This window comes from Boleophthalmus pectinirostris, unplaced genomic scaffold (assembly GCF_026225935.1).
Source record: "Boleophthalmus pectinirostris isolate CB_2022bp ecotype Guang Dong unplaced genomic scaffold, ASM2622593v1 HiC_scaffold_8, whole genome shotgun sequence".
NCBI classification, from domain to species: Eukaryota; Metazoa; Chordata; class Actinopteri; order Gobiiformes; family Gobiidae; genus Boleophthalmus; species Boleophthalmus pectinirostris.
In genome coordinates, this window is record NW_026571515.1 from 29140232 (window position 1) to 29165399 (window position 25168).

At 37.3% G+C, this 25168-nt stretch overlaps 2 protein-coding genes across 7 annotated transcripts in view; both read right to left on the reverse strand.

Annotated features, from left to right (window-relative positions):
• The window catches only part of LOC110164451 (N-terminal EF-hand calcium-binding protein 1-like), a 33442-nt gene extending 18769 nt beyond the window's left edge, over positions 1–14673 (reverse strand). Inside the window, exons 1-5 of one of the 6 annotated variants that reach the window (XM_055166283.1) lie at positions 14309–14673; positions 13700–13772; positions 13413–13494; positions 13093–13217; positions 9461–11598 (exon numbers count right to left, since the gene is read on the reverse strand). In XM_055166283.1, coding sequence (XP_055022258.1) covers positions 10577–11598; positions 13093–13217; positions 13413–13494; positions 13700–13772; positions 14309–14590 — 1584 coding nt within the window. In that variant the 5' untranslated portion in view covers positions 14591–14673 and the 3' untranslated portion in view covers positions 9461–10576. The other 5 variants (XM_020929927.2, XM_055166287.1, XM_055166286.1 and 2 more) reach the window with 5 other exon arrangements.
• Positions 14674–16368: 1695 nt separating this feature from the next.
• zgc:154075 (uncharacterized protein LOC556929 homolog) lies at positions 16369–24976 on the reverse strand. Its single transcript, XM_020929811.2, has 14 exons — positions 24820–24976; positions 24290–24395; positions 24098–24182; positions 23893–23966; positions 23759–23818; positions 23579–23686; positions 23179–23235; positions 21807–21937; positions 21666–21720; positions 21322–21414; positions 20871–21005; positions 19717–19818; positions 19469–19630; positions 16369–17216 (listed from the first exon to the last, which is right to left on the reverse strand). The coding sequence occupies exons 1-14, from the start codon at positions 24831–24833 to the stop codon at positions 17082–17084; spliced, it is 1317 nt and encodes a 438-aa protein (XP_020785470.1). The 5' UTR covers positions 24834–24976; the 3' UTR covers positions 16369–17081.
• Between the last annotated feature and the right edge of the window lie 192 nt (positions 24977–25168).

Sequence of the window (25168 nt, forward strand, 5' to 3'; positions counted from 1 at the left end):
ATTATCAAGTGGAGTAGACAAACCAGTGACGGCCAATTGGATAATTTGCAGTGACGTCATCCTGGAGGAGTTACCATAGACACAATTCACACATTAGCCAACCCAATCTGATCTAGTCTCAATCAATCAATCAATCTTTATTTATAAAGCACTTTTCATACAAAAATGTATGAAAACATATTAACCTGCTAAAATACATAAAATGACACATAGTAAAATATGAGGCTGAATACAGGCGAACCAGTCTATCTATAAACATCTATTTACCTGTTGCAGTTCCACCCAAGTCAGTTCTTTATGGTCAGATTGTATAAAAACAAAACTCAGATTAAAGTATAAAACTTGAGTAACAGAGCTTCATCCCACCAATGAATGTTACGACATCAGCTACAAAGTATCAATAATATACCATACTCATTAAATCATAGTTTCCAAAAATAGTCACAAGCAAGATTTTATAGTAAACTTAAGTATTACATTTATGCTAACCTCATATAGGAGCATCTATCCTTTCGATCCTTTAACTCATATGGTTCAGTTCAGGACAAGTCGATAAGGTCTGACACCGGAGATGACACACAATCAGAAATAACACGAGTGCAATGAATCAGCAGAGAACCCAGGCCTGTGTGTTCCGCCTTAAATTAAGGGTCAATTTTTTCATATGAGACATTTAGTATTGCATTTTACACCCGATGGTTTATCCTTGAATAAACCTTCACGGGAAAACCAAATGCCAAGGTATATTGGTCTATAACTGGGAATGCTCTACAGACAGCTACAATCATTGTTATCAAGTGATTTTGCATGGTTTTGGTTGTATATTTTTTATATATTACATAAAATAACCTAACCTATATAATTTATTCTGTTCACTGATTGATTTTCTTATTCATATTTGTCTTTGTGAAGAAACTATCTTAAAAAATATCTAACAAAATATGGTTACAGGTGAATGTAAATCAGATGATAGTTTGCAGCTTCTCCAGTTTTTGTTATTGCTTAAATGTGCAGTGTTTTTGTGTCAAACATGTGTGCATGAAACAAAACACAACTCAAGGTATGTTTTTTGATGAAGAAACAACAGAGAGATCTTTATGGCCCCTTTAAGAAAGCGTTACATGCTATAGTCTATTCTTTGAAATTGGACAATAATGGGCATTAGAAGGGAAGTCATTTATATAATAAGCAAAATCCTTGAGGTTAATACATAACACAACACTGTACCTGGAATTTTTGTTTGTTACATTTCTTCAACTATTGCATTGTAGTATTATAGTAATGAAAAATAAGGGCCCCTTATACACAGCAGCATGGGACCAGTTTGAGACCAGTTTAACAGAAATAATTTTGCCAGCCTCTGCTACTGTATTCCTCAACAACGTATAATGGCCTGGAGTTGCCTGGAGGTGCTCATTATATGCTAACTGAAGCACTACAGCAGTTGTGGTCCACTCTGCACTGCTGAAGGAGGCAGCTTCTTCTCTGCACGAATCCTCACTAACACGTCTGTGCAAACTGGAGATAAGTAGCACAAACCCACACAAACAAGAATCCACAGAAAAAATAATGGCTTTGGGCTGAATTTAAATCATGAAGGAGATGGGAGGTCTTACTGGAAAGCATGCGTCGCATCAAGAATGTGTATTTATTTAACCTGTGTGGCCATATTATGAAAAATAATATTCAATGGGATTATCAACAAAGGATAATTGCCTTCTGTAATGTGATATTTTTGCCAAACTGGAAACAGATGACAAAATAGTTTAGAATAATATAAAAAAAACAATCTGTTTAATGTGGCAGTAAGAAAAGCACCATTCACCATATGGTTGTGCAAACTTATGTTACGACTGGCCAGATTGCTTACACACTGTATAAAGAAATAAAAAGGAAACAGAAAATCATCCATATTGTCATTGTTTGCATTTACTGTGCTAATTATTTGCAGCTACACGTAGAGCTGGGCAATATGGTCATATCAAAATTGTGATCTGTGAGATGAAATGCGTTTGATATCATCTATACTGTGATTCTGTTTTTCTGTTTAATGCAGCTATTGGTCAGCATCTGCCATATTCTGAGTGACTGACCAGTGGATGTAACCAATCACAGGGAAGTGTGAACTCTCAAAATCAGAAGATGGCTCTTAATGGCCAATGAAAACATACAGCATGAATCACATCTATGCACATGTGAATTTTGACTAGAAAGACTGGATACATAGATTATGATTTAAAATGCCAACCAAGCCAACATAATTAATGAAGAGGTGTTCTTTTCTTGATAAGAGCTATAGGATGTTATCAGAGCAGGTGAGTTTGTTGGTCCTCATGAGTTGTTTCTCAGAAGCAGATGCTGTGAGACTGACAGGAGGGCCAACTTACAGCCTAGGGATATTTCAAATAATGCCCTGCCATATGTGCTGTTCTACCACTGTATTCTGACTACCTACCTGATGTATTTTAGGTCAGATTTATGTTATTATTATTATTTCCTTGTATTGATTGGTCATTCATTTTTCTTATTCATAACACATAACACATATTAGTAAAAACATGTGGTTTGTGGCCAAAAATTTGACCTTCTCATTGACAATTTAAAACGGTTGGACCTCAAATAAAAATATTAGGTAATCAGTGAATACTGTAAATACTTTTGAAATAACAGGGAGCCACTACCTGTTGCCAAGAGATATGTCTATGTAGCCAGGTTAGGGGTAATAAAAAATTATGTTAGCCATATTGTTCTGATGTAATCAAAAGCTGCCTTTACTCAAAGGCTAAATTGATTTTGTTCACACAATCTCAAACTGATTTTTCTTTCAAACTACTCAGTAGACCACTGCAGACAACCTCGCCTCGTGGCTTGCATCATTAATGAACACGTTACATAACAACTCCCAACAGCCATTCTCAGAGGACACCAAGATGAGTTTTAGTTACTGCAAAAATGAGCCAACACATTTTAGATTTATGTAAACGCACAGAATAAGAATAAGAAATATTTGTAAAGACAGTTTTTCTTACACAGTGATGTTTCCCCAGAAGACATAAGCATTTCTTTGAAGTGAGTGGAGAGTTTAGCCGTAACATGGAAATGCATTAATCAAACAGAGCTGACAAGTTCACGGGCTATAGACATTGTATTCACATTAGGTGGAAGGTCTCTGATGAATTTATATGGATCTGTAACACTGCATTAACTACAAGAGATCTGAAATTCATATTTGTTAATAATGTGACAGGAAGGAAGATTTATATACTTCCATGTGTTGCCACACATTAAGGCAAAACCACAATTTTATTTTCAGCAACAAATAACATGATTTGCAGGTGAATGAGAGAATAAAATGATATTTGGTCTGAATTTGTTTTTGTTTTGTTTTGTTTTTTTGGGGTTTTTTTTGCATTTAGTTATTGCTATTGAGTCTTTGCTATTGAGATATAAATGGAAATAGAAAAAAATATTCATACTTTTGGTGGAACAGGTCTGTCTTTTTTTTCATATCAAGCTTGGGTGAGCCAGTACCACAAATATATTAATGTCACAAAATGTTGGTAAAGGATCAGATTAGTTGCTGAAATGTTTTTATTCAGAGTTCATTCTCATAATAGTAGGATCCATGGCTCATTTACTACTGTCCATATAATGCCAAGTTATTCGCAGTTCATATATCTTGTGTGATGTGAAAACATGTTATTCATTTAGTAGGAATATGCCATTACAAACCACTCAAATGTGCTGTGAGTGTGCTATTGTGTTATTGACCTTGGATATTTATATCACTACCAGAGACATAGACAGAGATAAGCGCACCGCAAAATCACTCAGACAGAAAGTGGAGATGACATTGCCTCAATGCCCTTTCAAAAAGTCAATTTTCAAATCAAAATTTGTTTCAGAGCATCTTTATTTGAGTTTTAATAAAAGTGCGTAGCTTTCTGTTGACCCTCCACAACCAGCTATTCTGGCTCTTCACGGTGCTCTTTTAAGTATAATATTTAATCAATGACATTTTTGTGTAAACTCACCATTCTTGTCTGCCCGTCGGAATATCTGCAAAAGACAAGAGAAAATATAACGTTTAGGTTTGCTCCTATGTTATAAGAGTGGACGATTTATAGACATGTAGAGGTGCGCTCATATGTGAACGACGATGATGGATTCTGGGATGTGATGTGCTATCGAGAACAAAGTCATCTATCAGTAGGAGAGCTGAAGACACAAGAGAGGAGCTTGATCTACATTTTAATAAAAGAAAATGAATGGAAATGTAAAGATGGAGCTTTAAGAAGAGATTTTTCTTTTTCTTATACACAAAAAAAAAGAGTTTCAGATAGGTTATGATTTTTTAAAAATATAGTTTAGCAACAAATAATAACTTATTTAGACGTTATTTCTGGGTTATTCACACAGTTTAAAATTATATCTTGACTACAGCCAATATAGGTCACAATTTTGAACTTTTTTCTGAATGGGTGTCCGTCTATATTTGATGAGGTAACAGCATTATAACATGGATAATTTAGAATCTCTCTAGGTCATCACATGATTAGATAATTGTTTGATATTTCACTATATTTCCCACCCCCATAACACCACACATATATTCAACAATATTTGGGTGTTTCTTTGCTCATATTGTGCAGTTCTATATGTACCAGTTCCAGCTATAGAGATAGAGGTATAGGGGAGTGGGAAGTTTCAAGCTCTAAATGTGGTAATAAAATCATGGCTGTATCAAATGAAGTGTGAGTGGAGTGTCAGGGGGCAGTCCTCTGGAGTGGGATCCTTGGGTTCAGGAGCAGTGGAGGAGAGAAAAGAGCTGTTCAATCAAGTCTTTTATCAGAATGGACAAAATGGAGTTGAAGCCACATCTACAGACAGCTGCTACTTTTCAGCAGACTCAAGGCTGTAACGCTCCAGTAGCACTCAATTGTTAACACACAAGGGTTTAAACAAGTGCTGGGAAGGGGCTTTGTTAAAGTGCACTCAAGCTGCTACAAAATGTATTTCTGAAGTCATATGAATTCAACAACATTGTGATGGTACAGACTTTGATACAAAGCCATGACAAGAAATGTATTTAAAGATGAGATTTAAAATTAAACTATTAGATTACATTAAAAAAAAAGTCAAATAAACACAATATTGATTTAAAACAGCTGATTCTTCATAGTGAAATGTTGTTTACTGTTGAATAGGGGCTGTGACATTTTACATGTATATGAACTAGAGCCAGATTAGTATGTAAATTTCAATTGAGGCATAGGACTTTATTTTTATGGTCAAAAAAAGAGTATAAGAGATTCTAAAGATGTAAAAGCAGATCAGATCACACATATCACAGCCAGTGTGAAACGGGCACTCATAAAGCTGCTGAAGAGCCAGTAACAAACAATTATGGGCTCATTGCACTATTGGTTCAGGAGGCTATTTTCCAGTGTTCTCCAAACACCGGACATAAAATTCAGCAGTATTCAAATGAGTAATGTACTGGAGTATATTTCCAGTTGAAGAAAAAAACAAGACTGGAGGTACTGATTGACAGACACTAAGTGGTATCTATGCTGTTATAATCATCAAACACACAAGTCTTATCATACACAAAAATATGTTCCGAAGCTGTCAGAAAACCATTACCTGAAGTGATGGAAATTAATAACCAATTTTGATGAACAGAGAAAGATCAACAAAATGAAATGGTGCTGTTCTTTAATAACAAGTCAGATGCAGAGGAACTACAATTTAAGGAAGCCTCCATAAAAAGGAGGTTTACAGGTATTAGATAGCAAATTTTTGTCTATTTTCCTTTGTTTGACTACTACTTCCATAAGATTAAAGTAATAAGTATGACATAATAAACAATAAAGCCATAGAATACAAAATGATGTTCCTAGTTTTGGATGGCCGTGCAGTTATATTTAATGGTAATGGTCCCACTATCCTAAATGTTACTATTAGTCCACAATAATCCATACATTGTAGTAATTGCATTTCTTGTAGAAGATACTGCCTTATTTAAAGATGGACGGTACATGGACTACTGGTTACAAAAGCTCAAATCTACAGAATAATCAATGTCCCCAAAGCTTTGAAATGTGAATGTAAGCTCAGAGAAGGCAGCTCCTGATGTGTAATACAAACTGTCACACACAGAATGTCACTGAATGGACTCTATGCAGTTGTGAGGTATTGAGGGAGATGGAGGTGTGTTATCTACCAGTCGGTAATTATACTCTTTCTTCATCACAAACATACCTGGAATTGTGTTTTGTTTCATTCACACATGTTTAACACACAAACCCTGCATATTTAGGCTGTGTTCTTCTCTCAAACAGAAAACATTCCAGGTATGTTTTTGATGAGGTAACAGCATTATAACATGGATAAAATCTCACAAGAAACAATTTACTATAATAGAGGAACTTCATGTCTTATGTGTACCACACCAAAGATATACAAAAATTGTACTGACCTTACTGCCCTGATAGTCCTTTAACACAATAATGTATCAAATCATCAAATCAATGTCAATGTCAAATCATTCATTCTAAAAACATCTTCCTTTCTTTGTGTTGGCTGTAAAGACATTTGCTAGTGATAAAAATCTGATGTTATGGCTATAGGACAATCATCAGTTATCACTAGATTAAGGTTAAATTGTACTTAATTGCCCTCAAAATTCATCCTCTGCATTAGGCCCATTCTTTAATGCTGCCAGGGCTCCGGGTCATGTGCAAAAGGTAGGGTAGAAGGGTATTTCAACTGTTTGCATCACTTTTAACAGTACTTACAAAAATACAGGACAGCACTAGTTGTATCAGTTATTTTTAAAATGTCACAAAGAAGGAAAAAAATCTCTGCACAAACTGTATTCTCTGTTAGTTACTGAAACTATTTATCAACTCAAAAAGCGCAGGCAAAAGCTGTCAAGGTAGCAGCAGCTGAGAGACCAACGTCTATTAAATCAAACAATGCAGTTCTCAGCGGACTATAAATAGTGCTTTTAACAGAGGAAGCAGACAAATGCACAAAAGCACCTTGAGTCAGTCTAAAGTGTTGCTGTACTGTAATGAGAGGAGGCACAGCATGAGATCCATTCGAGTAAAAGGAAGAAGAACAAGGGAAAGGGTTAAAAATGGCCTCACTTGTGCTATACACTTTTCACATTTCAATGGTGTCTTGAGACATAATTAAATGTGTATGGAAAAGAATTTCACTACAACTGATTAATTCAACCTTGTATATTATACTGTATTTCCATGCAGCCAAGAATACCCTTCTCCAGTACATTACAAAGATGTGTAATCGTCTGGACACCAGTTTTATCTCCTTGAGTTAGGACAGGCATGATTGACAGGTGGATCTGCCGATTAGGGACACACATTGCCCATCCGTGTCACAACAAATATGACTACATAGGCTACAATGAAAAATAAATAAATAAAAATTACAGGGCTGAATCAATTAGCAAAGCACTAAATGCTAAGTAAGAGAACTTTGACATTGTTCTAAAAATGACCAATGAGCGTGTCTGTGTTCCATGTTCATTAAAACCAACAAATGATTGCACAGCTCAGTCTGAGTTTGATCAGAGACAGAGAAGAGGAGGCCGACTGAGATCTTCTGGTGACTATACAGAAAGAACCAGTTTGGATCCCAGGCAATAACCACTATGGCACTACAATGCTAGTTTGTATAGCACTAACTGTTGAATACATTGTGACCTTTTTCACATCAAGTCCTATTCACTTAACCTTGGGTCTGATAATGAACCCACTCTAATCATCCACCACTGAATTCAATCTTTTTAACTATCTCAAATCACTCTACTGCATGGTCCCACTGTGATACAGTCAGTGTATCACTGAACTGCAAAGCATCAAACAAGTTATGATATGAAATCTAAATCAAAGCTTAGGTTAATAAATGGCACCCTGCTGCAATCAAACTCTTAATTTGCACTGCAGTAAACCAATGATTGCCTCTCCATTAACAATTGTAATAGGCTCCAACAGGGAAAGCCCAGAGCATCATGGGAAAATGGAGGCTAACTACTTTAAACTGCTCAGTCTGCAGTAACGTGCACTTCACTGGTCCATAATATGCCTTGAGGAAAATGAGGGATTTTATTTACAGCCAGCTCTTGTGATGTGAGAAGACCAGGGCAGGCTTACATGGACATACAAGCCTAACTAAAATGATTTTTGAATCATTTAGATGTTACAGCTGTTGATGTTTCGTAAAGACAGAGTTTAATTTTAAGGTTGAGCAAGAAACCATGGCAATAAGATGCACAACTTTCTATTAGAAATGCATTAAACAGAAAGATGTTAGGTGAAAAGCTAACCACACTTTCAGAAAATAGACACAAATATGAAGCATACGTGTACTGTCAATGGTTATAGATGTTAATGAATAAACAACCCTGTGTGATGCACACAGTTCTGCTCTTAAAGACAGCTCAGTCAATTTGCCTGATGGGATTTTCCTTTGCATTACATCGATTAGACAGAAACACCAACAGAAAATGGCCATCACTTCTGTAGAAGCAGAGGCTACATAATCTACAATTTCATGATATGCTCTATGCTTCTTACAATGAAACGTGACTGATTTCCAGTGCACAAACAACTTCTCCATAGGCTACATGTAAAGAGGTCATCAACAAAAATGAAAAGCTTTTTTCTCAAAAACATAAATTACAACCTAACAAGCCTAACCCTAAATGTGTCGTACATTTAAAATATCATAGCACTTTAATTTACACAAATTTTCATATAAGAATGTTTCAATTTTCTAGCCTATAATGTTCTTTACTATAGCGTATTTTACACTGACATTAGGGACAATGACAATGTACTTTTTATGTTAATGTACTTGAGTCTAGTAGGGGGTAAACCATTTTGTTGTAACATCTTCTGTTACAATTCAATGGCATGAAGCATCCGTTTTCAGAGCAATAGATGGATGAATGTACCCAAATGATCAATGGGGTGATGCCATTGTCCTCTGTGTCACCTAACCTTTATACATTCCATATATTTTCATCTCTGTCACTGAGAGGGCTGTCAGCTGGTACCTTTCTCTTTTGTCATTCACGTAGCGATGCCCACTCACCTTTATTACATAATCTGACCAGCGATTATGAATGAATGAAACCTTAGCATCTTTATGAGCCAGAGGGACCATTCACAACATTCAGATAATTTTGTAAGATGCGCTTCATAAGTCACAACTTAGTAGCATTTTAGATGAAGAAAAGCAATGAGAAGTGATAAAATGAATACAGACTACTTGGTATTTCAAATATAAAATGTTAAAATTGTAGTCCACTTACATCCTGAAAAATAGCGATGCCTTGATTATGGTTGTGGTCCAGTTGCTGCTTTCGTAAATGTTCTTGTTTGGCAGATTGGAGACACATGGTGATCATTTCAGTGCATGCCAGCATTTTGAAACACTTTTCTGATGTTATTCTCCTCTTGGTAAGATTTATTCTTGGTCCGGGAGCGAGTCCTTACCAGAGCCGGATAGATGGAGGGAGAGAACGGTCCTAACACGAAAATACAGAGGAGGATATGATGAACATCGGTGGTGCTCCTGCAGCCTCCACTAACCTACGACAGAGCGCAAACCCCGCCTCTCTTCATCTTCACGACCCCCAGCTATCCACTGCGCCACCTACTGGATGCAACAGACAGTAGACTAAAAATAGTTTAATGTCAAAGGCAAATTACTGCTACTGTCGATATTGACAACATATTAAGACCGAAAACAATGATTCAACCGTGGTGGCAAAAGTGCATCCAATAACGTGGTGTATGAACCAACAAGACAGGCTAGATTAAAAGCTTTTTTGTGTTAATACCACATCTTAATTAAAGCAAAAATAAAGACCACATCACGGTAAACAAAATATATTATAGGATATATTATACAGGCACTCTCACGATCATTGTACTTAAGGTTACCGAGTTGAAAGATTAGGACTATATGGGGTTATCATTGATGCCATTGTTTCGAATTGAGATGCAAAGAAAAGACATGTATTGGGGATGTAACAGAGTAGGCTACAAACGCACAGTACTAGTTCACTCGTCATCCAAAAAAAACCCAAAAACGGTAGGTACAGGCCAGAAAGGCCAGAGTTTGGAAAGATCACCAGCTGTGCAAATGTAATAAGCATTTCCATCATGAATGTTCTAAAGTAAAATGAAAGGTTAAAGAATGTAAAACACACACATTGAAACACACTGACTGTAACAGTTTTTAACATTCAAAGTTTGCACTAAAGTTCTTCAAATCACAACATGCATGACAAAACATGCAAAAGGAAAAAGATTACTGCATATTGTATATTATCAACATGCTATACAGGTTACATTCCCACAAGACCAATAAAAACATTTTAAAATTTCCTTAACTTTCGAAGTATTGAATTTTTTTCTAGGAACTAATTTCATTTAATGATTTAAAAAAAAAAAAAAAAGAAAAGAAAAAAACTCCAAAATGCAGACTTGGAGCCATTCATTACAGCAAATTCACCACTGCCAACATGGCGTCCCTGTCAGTCATGTGGGTGCAGGAGCTCTATACTTTTGCAAATGTTTGTTAAAGCTGCACACACAATTACCATGTCATCCAACAGGTCCGCCTGTGATAGTGGAATAACAGTAGTAAGTATTTTGAAAGTTTTCCATCTCCCTATTACTCTATCAATGTGTATTCTAACTTTGGACAAACGCCTTGACGTTTCGACTTCTTCAGACAACAGTTGCTTTTTTCCTTTGGTGAAGTGAGGGATCCTCAGGGTAGCACCACACAAGGCAAGTTCATCTCTGATGGTAAAACCACGATTGGCTAGTATTTCATCATTTACTTGTAGAAGGTCATAAAATCCTGAATCAGCTGCAAGTTTTTTATCAGAAACATGCCCACTCCAACCTTTAGACAAAAATGTAATAGCTCCTGCAGGTGACATGCCAACCAGATACTTGACTGTGTTATGACTCTTATAATTTAAATATTTTTCAGCTCTGGCTGTTAAATTTGTGGGCCTGTCAATACAAATTTCTGTGCAGTTAATAATGCACCTGCAACGCTGGTATTTTGGTTTGAAACATTTTGGCATATTCCTTAATATGGCATGTTTACTTGGCCACTTGATTAGAGGTTTTAAAGTCTGAGACATAACAGGTAACCAGCTTCTGAAAATGTTTGAGATGTCACATTCGGTAATGTTGAACCTGAAAGCAATATCCTTATTGGTGAGGCCTAACCGGAGTTTCATGAGGATGACCAATAGGTGGTCCTCCAGAGCCAGAGAGCCACACACAACTTCTACACTGTCTTTAACTACCTCCAGGACCCAATCAAACAGGGCACTGGTCAGACCTGTGAAGAACAGGACATGTGCTGCTTTAGACTTGAGAGTGGCGAAGGAGAACTGTGTACCCCTGATCATTTCTTTTAATTGTTCATTCTCTGCTTTCAGTTTGTTGATGTCCGCACGCAGATTGTCACATTCAGTTTGAAGTTGGCTGTGCTTCCGTTTGAGATCATCATGGACAACCTTGGGGACCATAGCTTCTGAAAAATAAATTGGACAAAACAAAATGTTACCATCTCATTTTTATATGTAGCAAACTGTTACAGTGAGGAAAATAAGTATTTGAACACAAGTTCTCCCACTTAGAAATCATGGAGGGGTCTGAAATTTTCATCGTAGGTGTATGTCCACTGTGAGAGACATAATCTAAAAAGAAAAATCCAGAAATCACAATGTATGATTTTTTTTAAACTATTTATTTGTATGATACAGCTGCAAATAAGTATTTGAACACCTGTCTATCAGCTAGAATTCTGACCCTCAAAGACCTGTTACTCGCCGTTAAAAAGTCCACCTCCACTCCATTTATTCTCCGAAATCAGATGCTCCTGTTTGAGGTCATTAGCTGCATAAAAGACACTTGTCCACCCCATACAATCAGTAAGACTCCAACTACTAACACAGTCAAGACCAAAGAGCTGTCCAAAGACAGAGACAAAATTGTACACCTCCACAAGGCTGGAAAGGGCTAAGGGGAAATTGCCAAGCAGCTTGGTGATAAAAGGTCCACTGTTGGAGCAATCATTAGAAAATGGAAGAAGCTAAACATGTCAGTCTCCCTCGGACTGGGGCTCCTTGCAAGATCTCACCTCGTGGGGTGTCAGTGATCCTAAGAAAGGTGAGGAATCAGCCCAGAGCTACACGGGAGGAGCTGGTCAGTGACCTGAAAAGAGCTGGGACCACCGTTTCCAAGGTTACTGTTGGTAATACACTAAGACGTCATGGTTTGAAATCATGCATGGCATGGAAGGTTCCCCTGCTTAAACCAGCACATGTCAAGGCCTTTCTTAAGTTTGCCAATGACCATTTGGATGACCCAGAGGAGTCATGGGAGAAAGTCATGTGGTCAGATGAGACCAAAATAGAACTTTTTGGTCATAATTCCACTAACTGTGTTTGGAGGAAGAAGAATGATGAGTACCATCCCAAGAACACCATCCCTACTGTGAAGCATGGGGGTGGTAGCATCATGCTTTGGGGGTGTTTTTCTGTACATGGGACAGGGTGACTGCACTGTATTAAGGAGAGGATGGCCGGGGCCATGTATTGCGAGATTTTGGGGAACAACCTCCTTCCCTCAGTTAAAGCATTGAAGATGGGTCGAGGCTGGGTCTTCCAACATGATAATGACCCGAAGCACACAGCCAGGATAGCCAAGGAGAGGCTCTGTAAGAAGCACATCAAGGTTCTGGTGTGGCCTATCCAGTCTCCAGACCTAAACCCAATAGAAAATCTCTGGAGGGAGCTCAAACTCCGTGTTTCTTAGCAACAGCCCAGAAACCTGGCTGACAATTATTCTAAAAAAAAAATAACCATGATAATCTTATTAGGATCTGTAATTGTCTACAATAACTGACATTCATAAATGCATACTTGGTAAAAGTCATGGGCTGACAGGCTTGCAGATTCGATATAAACATTTTAAAAATCCAAATCGGTTCAGTTTTGGTCAGGTTAGGGTTAAGAGTTTTTACCAGTACTAAGATCAGCACTAGGCTCCATTCCACAATCATTTGGAGAGAGGGAAGTGGATGTGGACTGACATCTATTGTCTGAACATCTGCTGGGGGTTTCATCCCTTCGTCTTTTTCTCTTATATCTGAAAACCAAAAGAGAACAATCATTTAGTACAAAAATAACTGTTACTTTACTTGGTTGACCATAGGTTTCTTACATTCTCAATTCAAGTGAGTACAAATGACATATGCAGACATCCCAACTCTGTCATCTAAGATATTGGCATACCATGTCTCAAAGATGGATTTTTAAATTATAATTCTATGGTCACGTTTACCTTCCCAATTTTGCATCGCCTTCAACCGAGGGGAAGATAGATGGGACAAAGTCAGGACTGTTAATGTCGTCAGATGCCGCTCCTGTACAAATGAAGTGTATTCCTGTGACTTAACACTATGTTATGATAAAACTTCACGATTGAACAACAGTTGCTAAAGTTTGGCAAGCAACACAGCAAAAATTGTACCATGGTACATAAGATAGTTATACTCCAATCTGTGCGTTTATTTATTCCCATTTTCATACATGTAGGACTCAATAAATGTGCTTATAAAACAAGCTTACCTGATATGAAGTGATCGCTGCAGATATTAGCATTTTTAATAATCTGCTCGTTCCAATCGCTTCTTCTGATTGCCTGTAACCAAAGACGTCTCTTGTTTGCCTTGAAAGGGGTGCGAGTTGATGGAATTCTGTAAAATTTGCGTGCTTTGTTGTTTTTATCAAAACGGTTTGTGCAACCAATAACACAACAAGACATGTTTACAAAGGCTGCAGCTCTAGAATTGGGACCAAGCAAGCCCCGGGATGTAAAAATGGCCACCGAGCTCAATGGCGCATGTCCATTGTCTGACTGTCTCCCAGATTAGCCTAGCCCGGCTAGATACTTCCGGTGGCTCCTAGTTAATGCACATGCGCGGTAGTGCTCTTTCCTCACGCGGGCACAGCAAATGCACGCGAGCTCGCAGTATTAATAAACGCTAGTAGATTATCTTATTATATCGTGTACACTGCAGTGTATAACAATCAGCTTATGCTGTCGATTTTGTTTAGTGTTTAGTGTGAGAAGTGTCAGAGACATGCATATTGAAATTGTATGTCGGATAATCTTAAAAAATAAAAGATGCATCTTGCTTTTAATTCTCTTCAGCGGTATACTAGCGGTAAACTTACAGATCTAGGATAGCCATCACTGGATCCTGGTATCGTGGGAACAGCATCCTTTTCCAAAGTTAGCTTCTGCTTCGTTGTAAGTCCAGTTTTAAAATACCCGTAGTTCTCGAAGCAGTCTTCGGTGAAGTGTCGCTCGCAAACAAAAATATTCTTGGGGACCTTTCGGTCTGTGTTCCCAGAAATAAACTCCAGCCACTTAGCACGCCTTGCTTCTTCTGTCGGCATGCCAAATAATTTCGACTTGCCATCGCAGCCAAATACGCACTTTCTCCAAGAGGACATGGTTACAAAAAGCGTGTTTGAAGCGAAAAATTAGATAAATAACACAGAACAACAGACCTGCACGGTGCAGACGCAGGACGGTGTGTGAGTGGGTGGAGGGGGTGGAGGGGGGCGGGTGCGAAGCGGTTTCTGTTACGTCAAACGCGTCATAGGTGTAGCTGGCCACGTAGCTGGCTTTAGTTCGTTGTCACGTGGGAGGGTGGCAGAAATACGATGCAATTTGTTAAAAAACCGCCGAATCAATCTAAAAACCACTTCGGCGACATATACAAGGCCCACACATCACTCTTAGAAGGTATAACTCTCTGAAATGTTGATTTTGCATGAGATGGGCCAAGAAAACTGAAGTGCTTTGAGCTGAGAAAAAGTTTATAATCAAAAAATAGCTAAAAATCCGACATTTTTGAAAACTGTCATGCCCTGTCAGCTGAACACACTCAGTTTGTCATTATATTGCGCTCTGTAGGAAAAATACTTTCTGGGCAGGCGTTTTGGGGTTTTTTTCCGCTGAAGTTTCAGGACTGGCCTCTAAGCCATCTCAGGACAGCTCTAATAAGCTAGCAATTCATCCATTTATCCATTTATTTTAATAGGCCCCATGACTGGGACTGTACAGTCCATAATTGGGACACGGCTACATAGAGCCATGGGTGACACATGGATCTATGGGGCGACATCCGCAGCCAGTAGAATGGGAACGTTAACTTTACGATATTGCACCTCTGCCTTCTCCAGTGTATAGCGCTGCGCCACTGGTCTGGGTGACATAGTTTCCCACCGTGCAACCCTACAGTCTGTGTAGAACTTCATGCACATGTAGGCTAATTACACCGTCAGAGGATATATGTCAGAGGTGAGATTCAAATGAATCTCCAGCTCTCATATTTCCCACATTTCATTTTTTTTTTCTACTTATTCATTTTAATAATTCAACACATTACAACACATTTTACATGTACAATAGGCTATATTCCAGTGTCCGCTTTAGTACGGTTTGCAAGGCATTTTTAGCGACGTTTTGGCAATGATTGACGGATGTGACATATGTAGTCCTTACCTAGCAACCATACTGTAAAAAGGGTCAAGACCTGTCTGAATTATACAGTAGTAATCATTATATATGCAGTGTTTTTCTGTGTTGATTAGGTAAAGGTATTCGATTTTAGAACTCACCACTATGTCCTATATTTTTGTGCTTTTCTTTTCAGCTTTTGTCTACAAACTGCCACTTGACTGATGTAAAACAATGATAAATATTCACCACAAGTACCATCCCAGCAGATTATGTAATAATTAGAAAAGCCTGACATATACACTTTAAGATCAGACTAGAAGAAGCACAATTTATGCCAAGCAACCCTCTCCATTTGTCCAGGCTGGCTGAATAGTAGAGACATCTGGTTTGTGAGAGAAAAATTGCATTGTTTGCACTTTTATACAGGTTTCTGTCTGTGTTTGAATTGATACTGATTACTGTTAATATGTGGTAGACCTAATTTGTGTATCTTTGGGGCCTGGATTTGACCTTCCTCAAGAGAGTTTTGATTAGACAGTGCAGTTTGCTGTATTCCTTTGTATTTTAGAGGACTACAAATCCACAGCTCAATAATACAAGCCTATATATTTTCATAGATTTATTTTCCTAACAGTGTCCAGTTCATGTGATGGTTCCCTTGTCCAGCTGATAGAGAACTGTTCCAGTGCACTTTTCACAGACATGAGTTGCAGTTAAGCTTTACAATACAGAAGGATGAAAAAAAAAAAGAATATACTCTGAATTTCATCAAAAATATATATACATTTTTAATTACATTGTATTATAAGAGCATCATAGTTTCAGTGCACATTGTAAATCCCTGAGAAATTATTGCAGTGTATTCAAGTCCCAGATAAAGTCCCCTTTCTTTTCTTTATTATTTTGGTCATTGATTACATTGACTATTAGTGTCAGAAGTTCTTAAAAGGGCACTATGTTTATTTTGTATGTATTTAACCTTTACAGTCCCTTGAAATAATATTTTTTTTCAAGGCAGACTTGACCAAGAGGCACCCCGGTAGAGAGGGTAAAAAATATTAATTACAATTTCAAAAGTAAAATGTCTAAAATATGTTAAAAATATAAAATGTCCAGTTCAAGAATAACACACATCTGCACATTTTAGTTAAACTCTCCTTAGATACAGTATTTTTAAAAAAATCAGTTCCTGTAGATGCAAAGAGTTTTGAATATTGTTTCAACCCTACGGAGCAGCATAGGAAAATGCTGTTCTGCCCAGTTCATGGACTTCATGCATGTAACGCTTCTAGTGAGGAGTCTGCCACCTGCTCAGATGCCACCTAAGATTTTTCTTAGTTGCATTGCATTAAGTAACTGAATAATTGTAATTGAATAAACATAGAAATAAAAATTAATAGCAATAACATAACTCCATAGAGACCAGAATGTTACAAACCATACAATATTACATAGTGCTCCTTTAAAATGTGAATATTAATTTCCTTTCCTGTCATTATCATCACAGTAGACCACTCTGCCTTGGACCCGGGAGCGCTCCGCTTCAAACACCAGCAGATGGCTGTGCAGCGTCTCCTTTGGTCCAGAGCGAATTAAGGATGGATCATTGTTCTTCAAACACACAAATGGCATTATGAGTAATGCGCTTTAGCGTCATTATTTTAACAACTGCAAAGTACAGAGACTCAAAAGTAACAAAAATACATGATTGTTCACTTGCTAGCATGCAAGCTTGACAGCTCTTTCTCTCTCTCAAAAAAAATAAAAAAATACATATTTTATATTTATATATATATATATATATATATATATATACACACACACACACACATACATATTATATATGTATATATAATATATATATATACATATACACACACCAGTGTTGTGCAAGTTCACACTTTTCATGAACTAGTTCAAAGTTCAGTTCACACTTGTTCAAAGTGAATAGTTCACGTTCATAGTTCACAATTTTAATTTTGAACTAGTTCAAAGTTCAGTTCATTTTATATTTAGATGAGATCTGTAAATGAAAGGCTGCATTTATTTTTCAAACTGACTTCTAGTTTACAACAACTTTACAAGATACACTGTTGAACAAGTGATTTTAAAACTGTAATGTGTTATTTATGACTTGTTACTGTCATTTCAAAGTCATTTGTTACATTACAATATTACTGTGTTTAACATGTAAAACATTACACGACTATTGCAGCACTTTTAATTTATTCTCACCAAAAGAACTGTTAAGATGCTGAACTTTTGCGCCGTATATGGACTGAACCAGGACTAAACCAGACCTGAACCAGGTCCAAACCAGGACTAAACCAGGACTAAACCAGAACTGAACCAGGTCTAAACCAGGACTAAACCAGGACTAAACCAGAACTGAACCAGGACTGAACCAGGTCTAAACCAGGAATAAACCAAGACTAAACCAGGACTGAACCAGAATTGAACCAGGTCTAAACCAGGACTGAACCAGAATTGAACCAGGTCTAAACCAGGATTGAACCAGAACTGAACCAGGACTAAACCAGGTCTAAACCAGAACTGAACCAGGACTAAACCAGGACTGAACCAGGTCTAAACCAGGAATAAACCAAGACTAAACCAGGACTGAACCAGAATTGAACCAGGTCTAAACCAGGATTGAACCAGAACTGAACCAGGACTAAACCAGGACTAAACCAAGACTAAACCAGGACCAAACCAGGACTAATCCTGGACTAGAACTTGGAATCTAGGACCGCCCCTGAGTGAACCCCGAGTGCGATCGGGCGTCAGCTGCGTTTATCTCGGTGGAGCGCGGACTTCTGCGTCGGTCCTTTCGCTCAGGATCACGGTCTACGCGGGCGCACCTCCGGCGTTTCACCGCTGCTGATATCGCGGTGATTTTAGCAAATTTGTATGAAGAAAAACGAAAAACCCACCATTTCAATCCAGGTTAAAAAAGCATTGTGACGCGCGTTACTGACATTTGTACCAAGTAAAATAATACGCGCGCGGAGCAGCACGTCCTGTGCGTGTAGATTTCAGAAATAGGATCCATCCTATTTTTTGATGCTCTACACGAGCGTAGGCGCGTATCTCCGTCAAAATACACAGAGAGCATGTATCTATTGTTGTATCTGTGCATTTACCATCAGCACATTGTGCTCCCTGGGCAGTTGTGTATCATGTGAAAGAGCCCAGATCCACATACACTGTTCATTAGTGCTTTGAAATGTACTTTTGAAATCCATGCGTTTGCCGTGGTCAGCCTGTACAGAAGGTAAATACAAGCAGCTAAACGCGCCCAGTCAAGTTTGATTGACTTTCCCATTGAGAGACACAAGAGCCCGTACGTTCCGTTAAAGCTGCCGGTGGAGTCGCCTTCGCGCTGACACGCGGCTGTGGTTTCGCGAGGTGAAGTGCGAGCAGATCGTCACTCGTCAGGTGAAAACAAATTCCGACGTTTAACTGAACCCCAACAGTGACGTACGTCGTTCATCTCACATAATTTGAACAAATTCACGTTCAAGTTCTTGATTTACAAAAGTGTTGCGTTCAGTTCAAAGTTCACTGAAAAATGAACGTGTTCAATGAACGCGTTCTTTTGAACTCGTTCATGCACAACACTGACACACACATATGTGTGTGTGTGTGTATATATACACACACATATATATATATATATACACACACACACACATACATACATACATATATATATAAATGATATATATATGAAATTCTTGTATTATAAATTAAATCTTGGCTTCATCTGATCTGAAATACTAGCTGATGAGATACTGTATTACAAATCAATACAATACAAGAACAAGGCAGTGAATTAATATTAGATAAGCAACATTACTCACAGCCACAGCAGAAATAAATGCATCCATGAGGTGGTAGTCTGCTCCTCCGTGTCCGTTCATCCCAAAGTGCTTTGGGGCATCGCTGCTTGGGTTATGTTTAGTTGATCTCTGAGTCAGGAAGTCAAACACTCGCACCCCATTGGCATCATAAGAGAGCTCTCCCTTTGAGGCAGTCACATTACAAATGTTAGACTAAGTGATTTGATAATGAAATTAGACATAATGAAAATTGTTAATAGTAGTTGAACCTTGCTGCCATAGACAGTTGTCTGCCTTTGGCAAATCTTTTCTGTAAAAGCCACCATGGAAAATGCTGCTGTCACTCCACCTTCAAACTCCATGTTCACAACCTGAGAATAAAAACAAAACAATGCATCATCATTCATACAGATTATGTTTTTAAACTATTTTAGCATTTGACACTTTCTGAAGCTACTGGGAAACAGTATTTTCCTTTTGTTTAATTTATGGTGACAAGAGAAGATGATAAAAATGCCAGTTTTTTTCATATATAGTCCCTGACAAAAGTCTTGTCGCTTATCCATTTTGTAGAAACAAAATCTTATAACCTGACTTTAAATTAATCGATTGGTTTTAGAAATGTCTCATATAAAAGCTAAAACCCTCCCAAATTATGCTCAATATACTAAAATAAATTTGATTCACTGAAGAAAGATTGATAATTTAATGAACACAGAAAGGTCAGATTTTGGCAAGACAAAAGTCTTGTCGCCTTGTCATATGATGCACCCAATCCTAGATTACAGCCTCACCTGTGATTAGTTACTGATCAATCAATTAGTGGGTGTGTATAAAAAGAACCCCAGCACACCAGACCTTCACAGCAACTGCAACTTGACCTCTGATGTAGTAAAAGAAACTTTGTTAGCTACAATGATATTTGGTGCTTATTGATAACCTGGCTAAGGGAAGATTAATATGTGTAGAATCTGAATTGAATTCTACACATGCATCAATAGGCTTTCACTGAAAGTGTTTGGGGAAAAGGAAGAACATCACAATTAACATTTGAATCTGACTGATCCAACCATCACAACAGCAGAATTGCTGAAAAATCCAACTTTTGTTACATAGAGTTGAGAGAAAAGCACAGACATCTTTTCTGTCCATAAAGCACCGACCTTCTGCATATTTTCACAAACATAGTCTCTATTTTTCACCAAATAGGCTGAAGTACGTCAGTTGGCATTACCATGTTTGTTTTGGTTCACTTGGGTGCTTTAGCATAAAGCTCAATGCTGCTCTGTCATTGATCCACCCACTGCTGGGATGGATTCTCATAAGTTTGTAAATTCACAAATATTGCAAGAATCCATGTTGTTGTGCAAGGTTGGTTTATTGATCTTGTGTGAATAATACTATTTCATGAGTGTTATAATACCTGATTTGTGCACACATCATTGTCACATTCGTAAACACAGCGCCCATATGGTCCGCTCCTCAGAGCTTCAGTCACAGACTCGATGTCGGGGTAAGAGTTTTGGCAGATGACCGACACAGGCCAGCCAGTGTGACCCTACATACAAAATACATTATTTCTGTAATTAGGAAGGCTTTATATTCAGTAAGGAAGATCACTTGTATGCTGCTATCCACCATGCACAGTGTGCTATTGTTGCCACTAAACCACTCATATCTCAAGTAATTTATAAAAGTGCTCTCTATCTCCTCTTTCTTCCTGCAATAAAAAAACAATCCAATAAATTTTTTGTATCTACTGGCTAGACGGTTAAACATAAATTTTTCCTGACAATTTTTTTCATCCCTGGTTTGATTGTATTGGGCTTGTGGAAAAGGATAATATAAAATAGATAATATAAAATGTGCTGAACCTGTTTTACTCTGTCCAGATATATTTTAGATGCAGAATATGAACAGTCTTGCTCTATGGGACAATCAAGGCAGCGCTCTCCTGCACCTGTTGGCTGAAAAAAGCATATCACATTTAATTGTTTAGTTTCATCAGGAATAAAACAAACAAACAAAAATGTATTTACTGTTGATCTTGGAATTGTATTGATTGTACTGGTAGATTGCTTATATGGTGTTCTAAATAACACATTTGACATACTTTAAATTGGAGTGCATGTATTTAAAAAAATATATAATAATAATAATTGTAACCCACTTCTTATATTTTGTAACCATGCACAACTAATACAGTGCAATGGCTTACCTTGTGTGCCTTTTTGAAATGACTAAGAGATCCAAATGATGACACCTTGACACACCTGGGATAGCAAGCATCAGAGTTAATAATTCATCATTTTATTGGATTTCAGCTTCTTGTTTACATGTAGCATTTTGAGCACTGTACCTCCGTGCCCCTACCCAGTGATGTATGAGGTCGATGTCATGACATGATTTGGCCAAAAGTGCAAATGAGCTCTCTGCCTCATTTCTCCAGTTTCCTCGAACGAAAGAATGTGCAAAGTGATAAAAGCCAACCTACAACAAAATATTTTGGTAAAATATGTTTTCATAACCATGGTCTACTTAATCAGGGTCAATATACAGTATAAAAAATAGATGAAAAAACAAACAAACAAAAAAACCCTGTAGATTATTTCACTATTTTATGTTGTAATTATCTTGCTATGCCATTGACAGTATGTTTGATTTGTTTACTATTCTTCACTAATTTCATGTTTAACAATTAAATAATGTAAAAAAATAAATAAATACATTCTCTACTCTAATGTATTAAAGTTGCACAATGCCCTGGCATCATCCAAGGACACAAACATAGGTAAACATTTGTACATGGGCCCAGTCAAGCAGAAGAATACAGCAAGGCCAAAAATTCAAGTTAATGCATCTGATATAAAAATGTATTCAACAGATAGCATATGTACTCTAGTTTATGAAACTGTTTACCTTTTTTCTGTACCATGTTGGTTCTAAAGTTACATACGTTTTAAACAGACCATGTATGCAACATGGAACAAAAATAATTCCCAAATTTCAAAGACCTGCAAATCATGTAAATAAATTGATGTATTTCATCATATCTTGTGTTATTCGATCTTTGAACTGTTGATGAAGGTACATGATTTTTCAAAAAAAAATAATGTATTTAAAATGATAAAAATTTGCTTGGAAGGACTGACATATTTTATAGAAATAGTTTCCTTTCATTTTGAAGTAATATTAAAGTATTCGGAAGAAAAAAGCTGACAAATTATGCAAAATCATGCACCTTCTGCTTGCTTGCACAATTTTCCCTCTGTTACTTTTCCCTCCGTTACCATGACCTTTCTTAATAAAAAATCTCATTACTCAAAAAGTAAGAAGTTTTTCAACCTAATCTTGTACCATATGGTAGAAAACTATATTAATCAAATATTCAAACCAGTTTGTTAAGGATATGTAAGTGAGAACCGGTAGTTATCGCTGTTTGTATTTATTGCCCAAAAAGTGCTGCATATTTCATTCCCTCCGTTACCAACATGAGTTTTAAAATTTTTTGTCAACAACTTGAAAGAATATTGTTGTTGGAGTGCTAACTCTTTCCTACATTCTAATACCTTACTTATTTCAATAGTCCCCCTAGTTTCTGAATAAGAGCTATTTGAATGTAAAAAATCTGCCCGTTTCCCTCCGTTACCGCTTGACCGAACCCACTTGTGGTTGAAAATCAGGACAGACCAATTGATATTTATATATTATTCAATAGGAAATGTATTTACTGGTTCTAAGTGCTGAATATGGATCACATCTCCAATGGCTCCTTCCTCGATGAGCTCCTGCATGAGATATAACAATGTAATTATTTACTTACTACTAAAAATTTGTCTCCATATTTAAAAGGTATACATTCAACTTTTTCTGATAAAGGGTCTGTAACTTGTTTGTTTATTACCACGGAGAAAAGCAGGTGACACCTTCAGGCCAAAAAACTGTTCAGATCTGTGGAAAGGTGACCCTACTCCTAGTAAGAATCTTTGTTTTGTTTTCAAGGCATTTTTTAACAATAAACACCTGTAATTGAATAATGCAGGGTAGATATGGAGAAAAATGGACAAAGGTGGTGCATTCCTCCCAGCAAAGTTACACCATGCACCTTTAAACAAACAGTGAAACAGAGACCTTGATCTTGTGGATGGTGGGATCATAGCGCAGAACGTGGCCCACAGAAAGTATCACCCCACTCTCAACGCAAGCATCTACGATCGCTCTGCAGTCTTCAGGAGTGGTCTAAAGGTTTCATTTAGTTTAAAACACAGCATCACATTGAATGTTTCTGTTATAAACACTAATGAACCTCACAGCCATTGGTTTCTCCAGAAGGATATGATAACCCTTCTTTGCAAAGGCTATAGCAGGATCCTATAAGAAGCGCAGGACAAGTAATACACAAGGTTCATAAAATCTGTGGTGACTATATGTTTTAATGACAATACCTTGTGAAGACGGTCTGGAGTGCAAATTAAAGCAGCATCTGCAAATTTCTCTCTTACAGCCATACTTTCCCAATCTGGTTAAAAGAGACAATTTGGAATATTTACAACTATTATTGTTGTTGTTATTATTATTGTTCTAAAGATAAAAACAGTGTTTATCAAATGTATTTGACATTGTGGAGACCTTCTTTTTTATGAAACACACCTTCAAATACATTTTCTTTTTCAATATTGTGTTTTTGTTGAAGTTTTGTGCGGGCAAACTTTCTTGGGTCAGCTACCCCCACAACCTAAGTCAAAAGGAAAGAAAACATCAGTATGTAATTAAGTGTGAATACTAATCTAATATGAACCTATTACAAATTGATTCAAGTAGTGTATTATCATACATACAAACCTTTGTGCGATCAGGGTGGATGGTGGCATAGTTGGAGTAGTTGTCACCTCTGCTACCAGACCCCACAACAATAACACTGACCTGGGTCATTTTGGAGCACTGTAAACTTGGAAAAATCATCAAAGAGTCAAAAATGTGATCATTGTTTGATGAAAGTTTTCTTCTTGTTGATTAATTAAGGCTGCTAGTCCCAAAATAGGAGCAAGTCTTATATAAAGTTGCATCAACTACTAATAAAATACAAGGTATATGTACTATGATAATTGGGATAATGAGTACAAATAAACATGTTCTGTGTGTCATTAATTCATACAGAATAGTAATGTTAGTTAGCATAGTTAGCATATCTGTAAGAAATGCCCAAGGTAGGCAAGAAGTAACTGGCAATTCAATCAACACTTGATATCATGTAGCCATTTTTAAAATGTGTTGCGTTGGTATAGTTTACGTCTTGCCAACTAGCCCAAAGTTGAAGTTCATAGGTTGACAATACAATGTAACAATAGAATTTAATCCTGGTGTGTAAATACCTGTTTTGTCCCATATATCAGGATAATCCTCGCTTTAGTGTCCTGAGATAGTCCCTCTGCTCTCGAGTGGCCAAGTGATACATAGAGCAAAACATTTATCTCCTCCTTTCATAACACAACCAACTCACTCACTTCCTGTAGGACTGTATGAATCCTGAAGATGCAACACCGCCTTCTTGTGGCAGAGAACGTGCATGGATGTGCATGGATATAGTAATAATAAATGTACCAACTAGTAACTAGTCAATTTTTATCTTGGTGTCACTTGTCTTTTAGCTTTTGAATGTTTGAATGTGTGAGGTCTGCATATTTGGTTTTGGTTTTGATTACGTGATAGATTTTTTCAGGA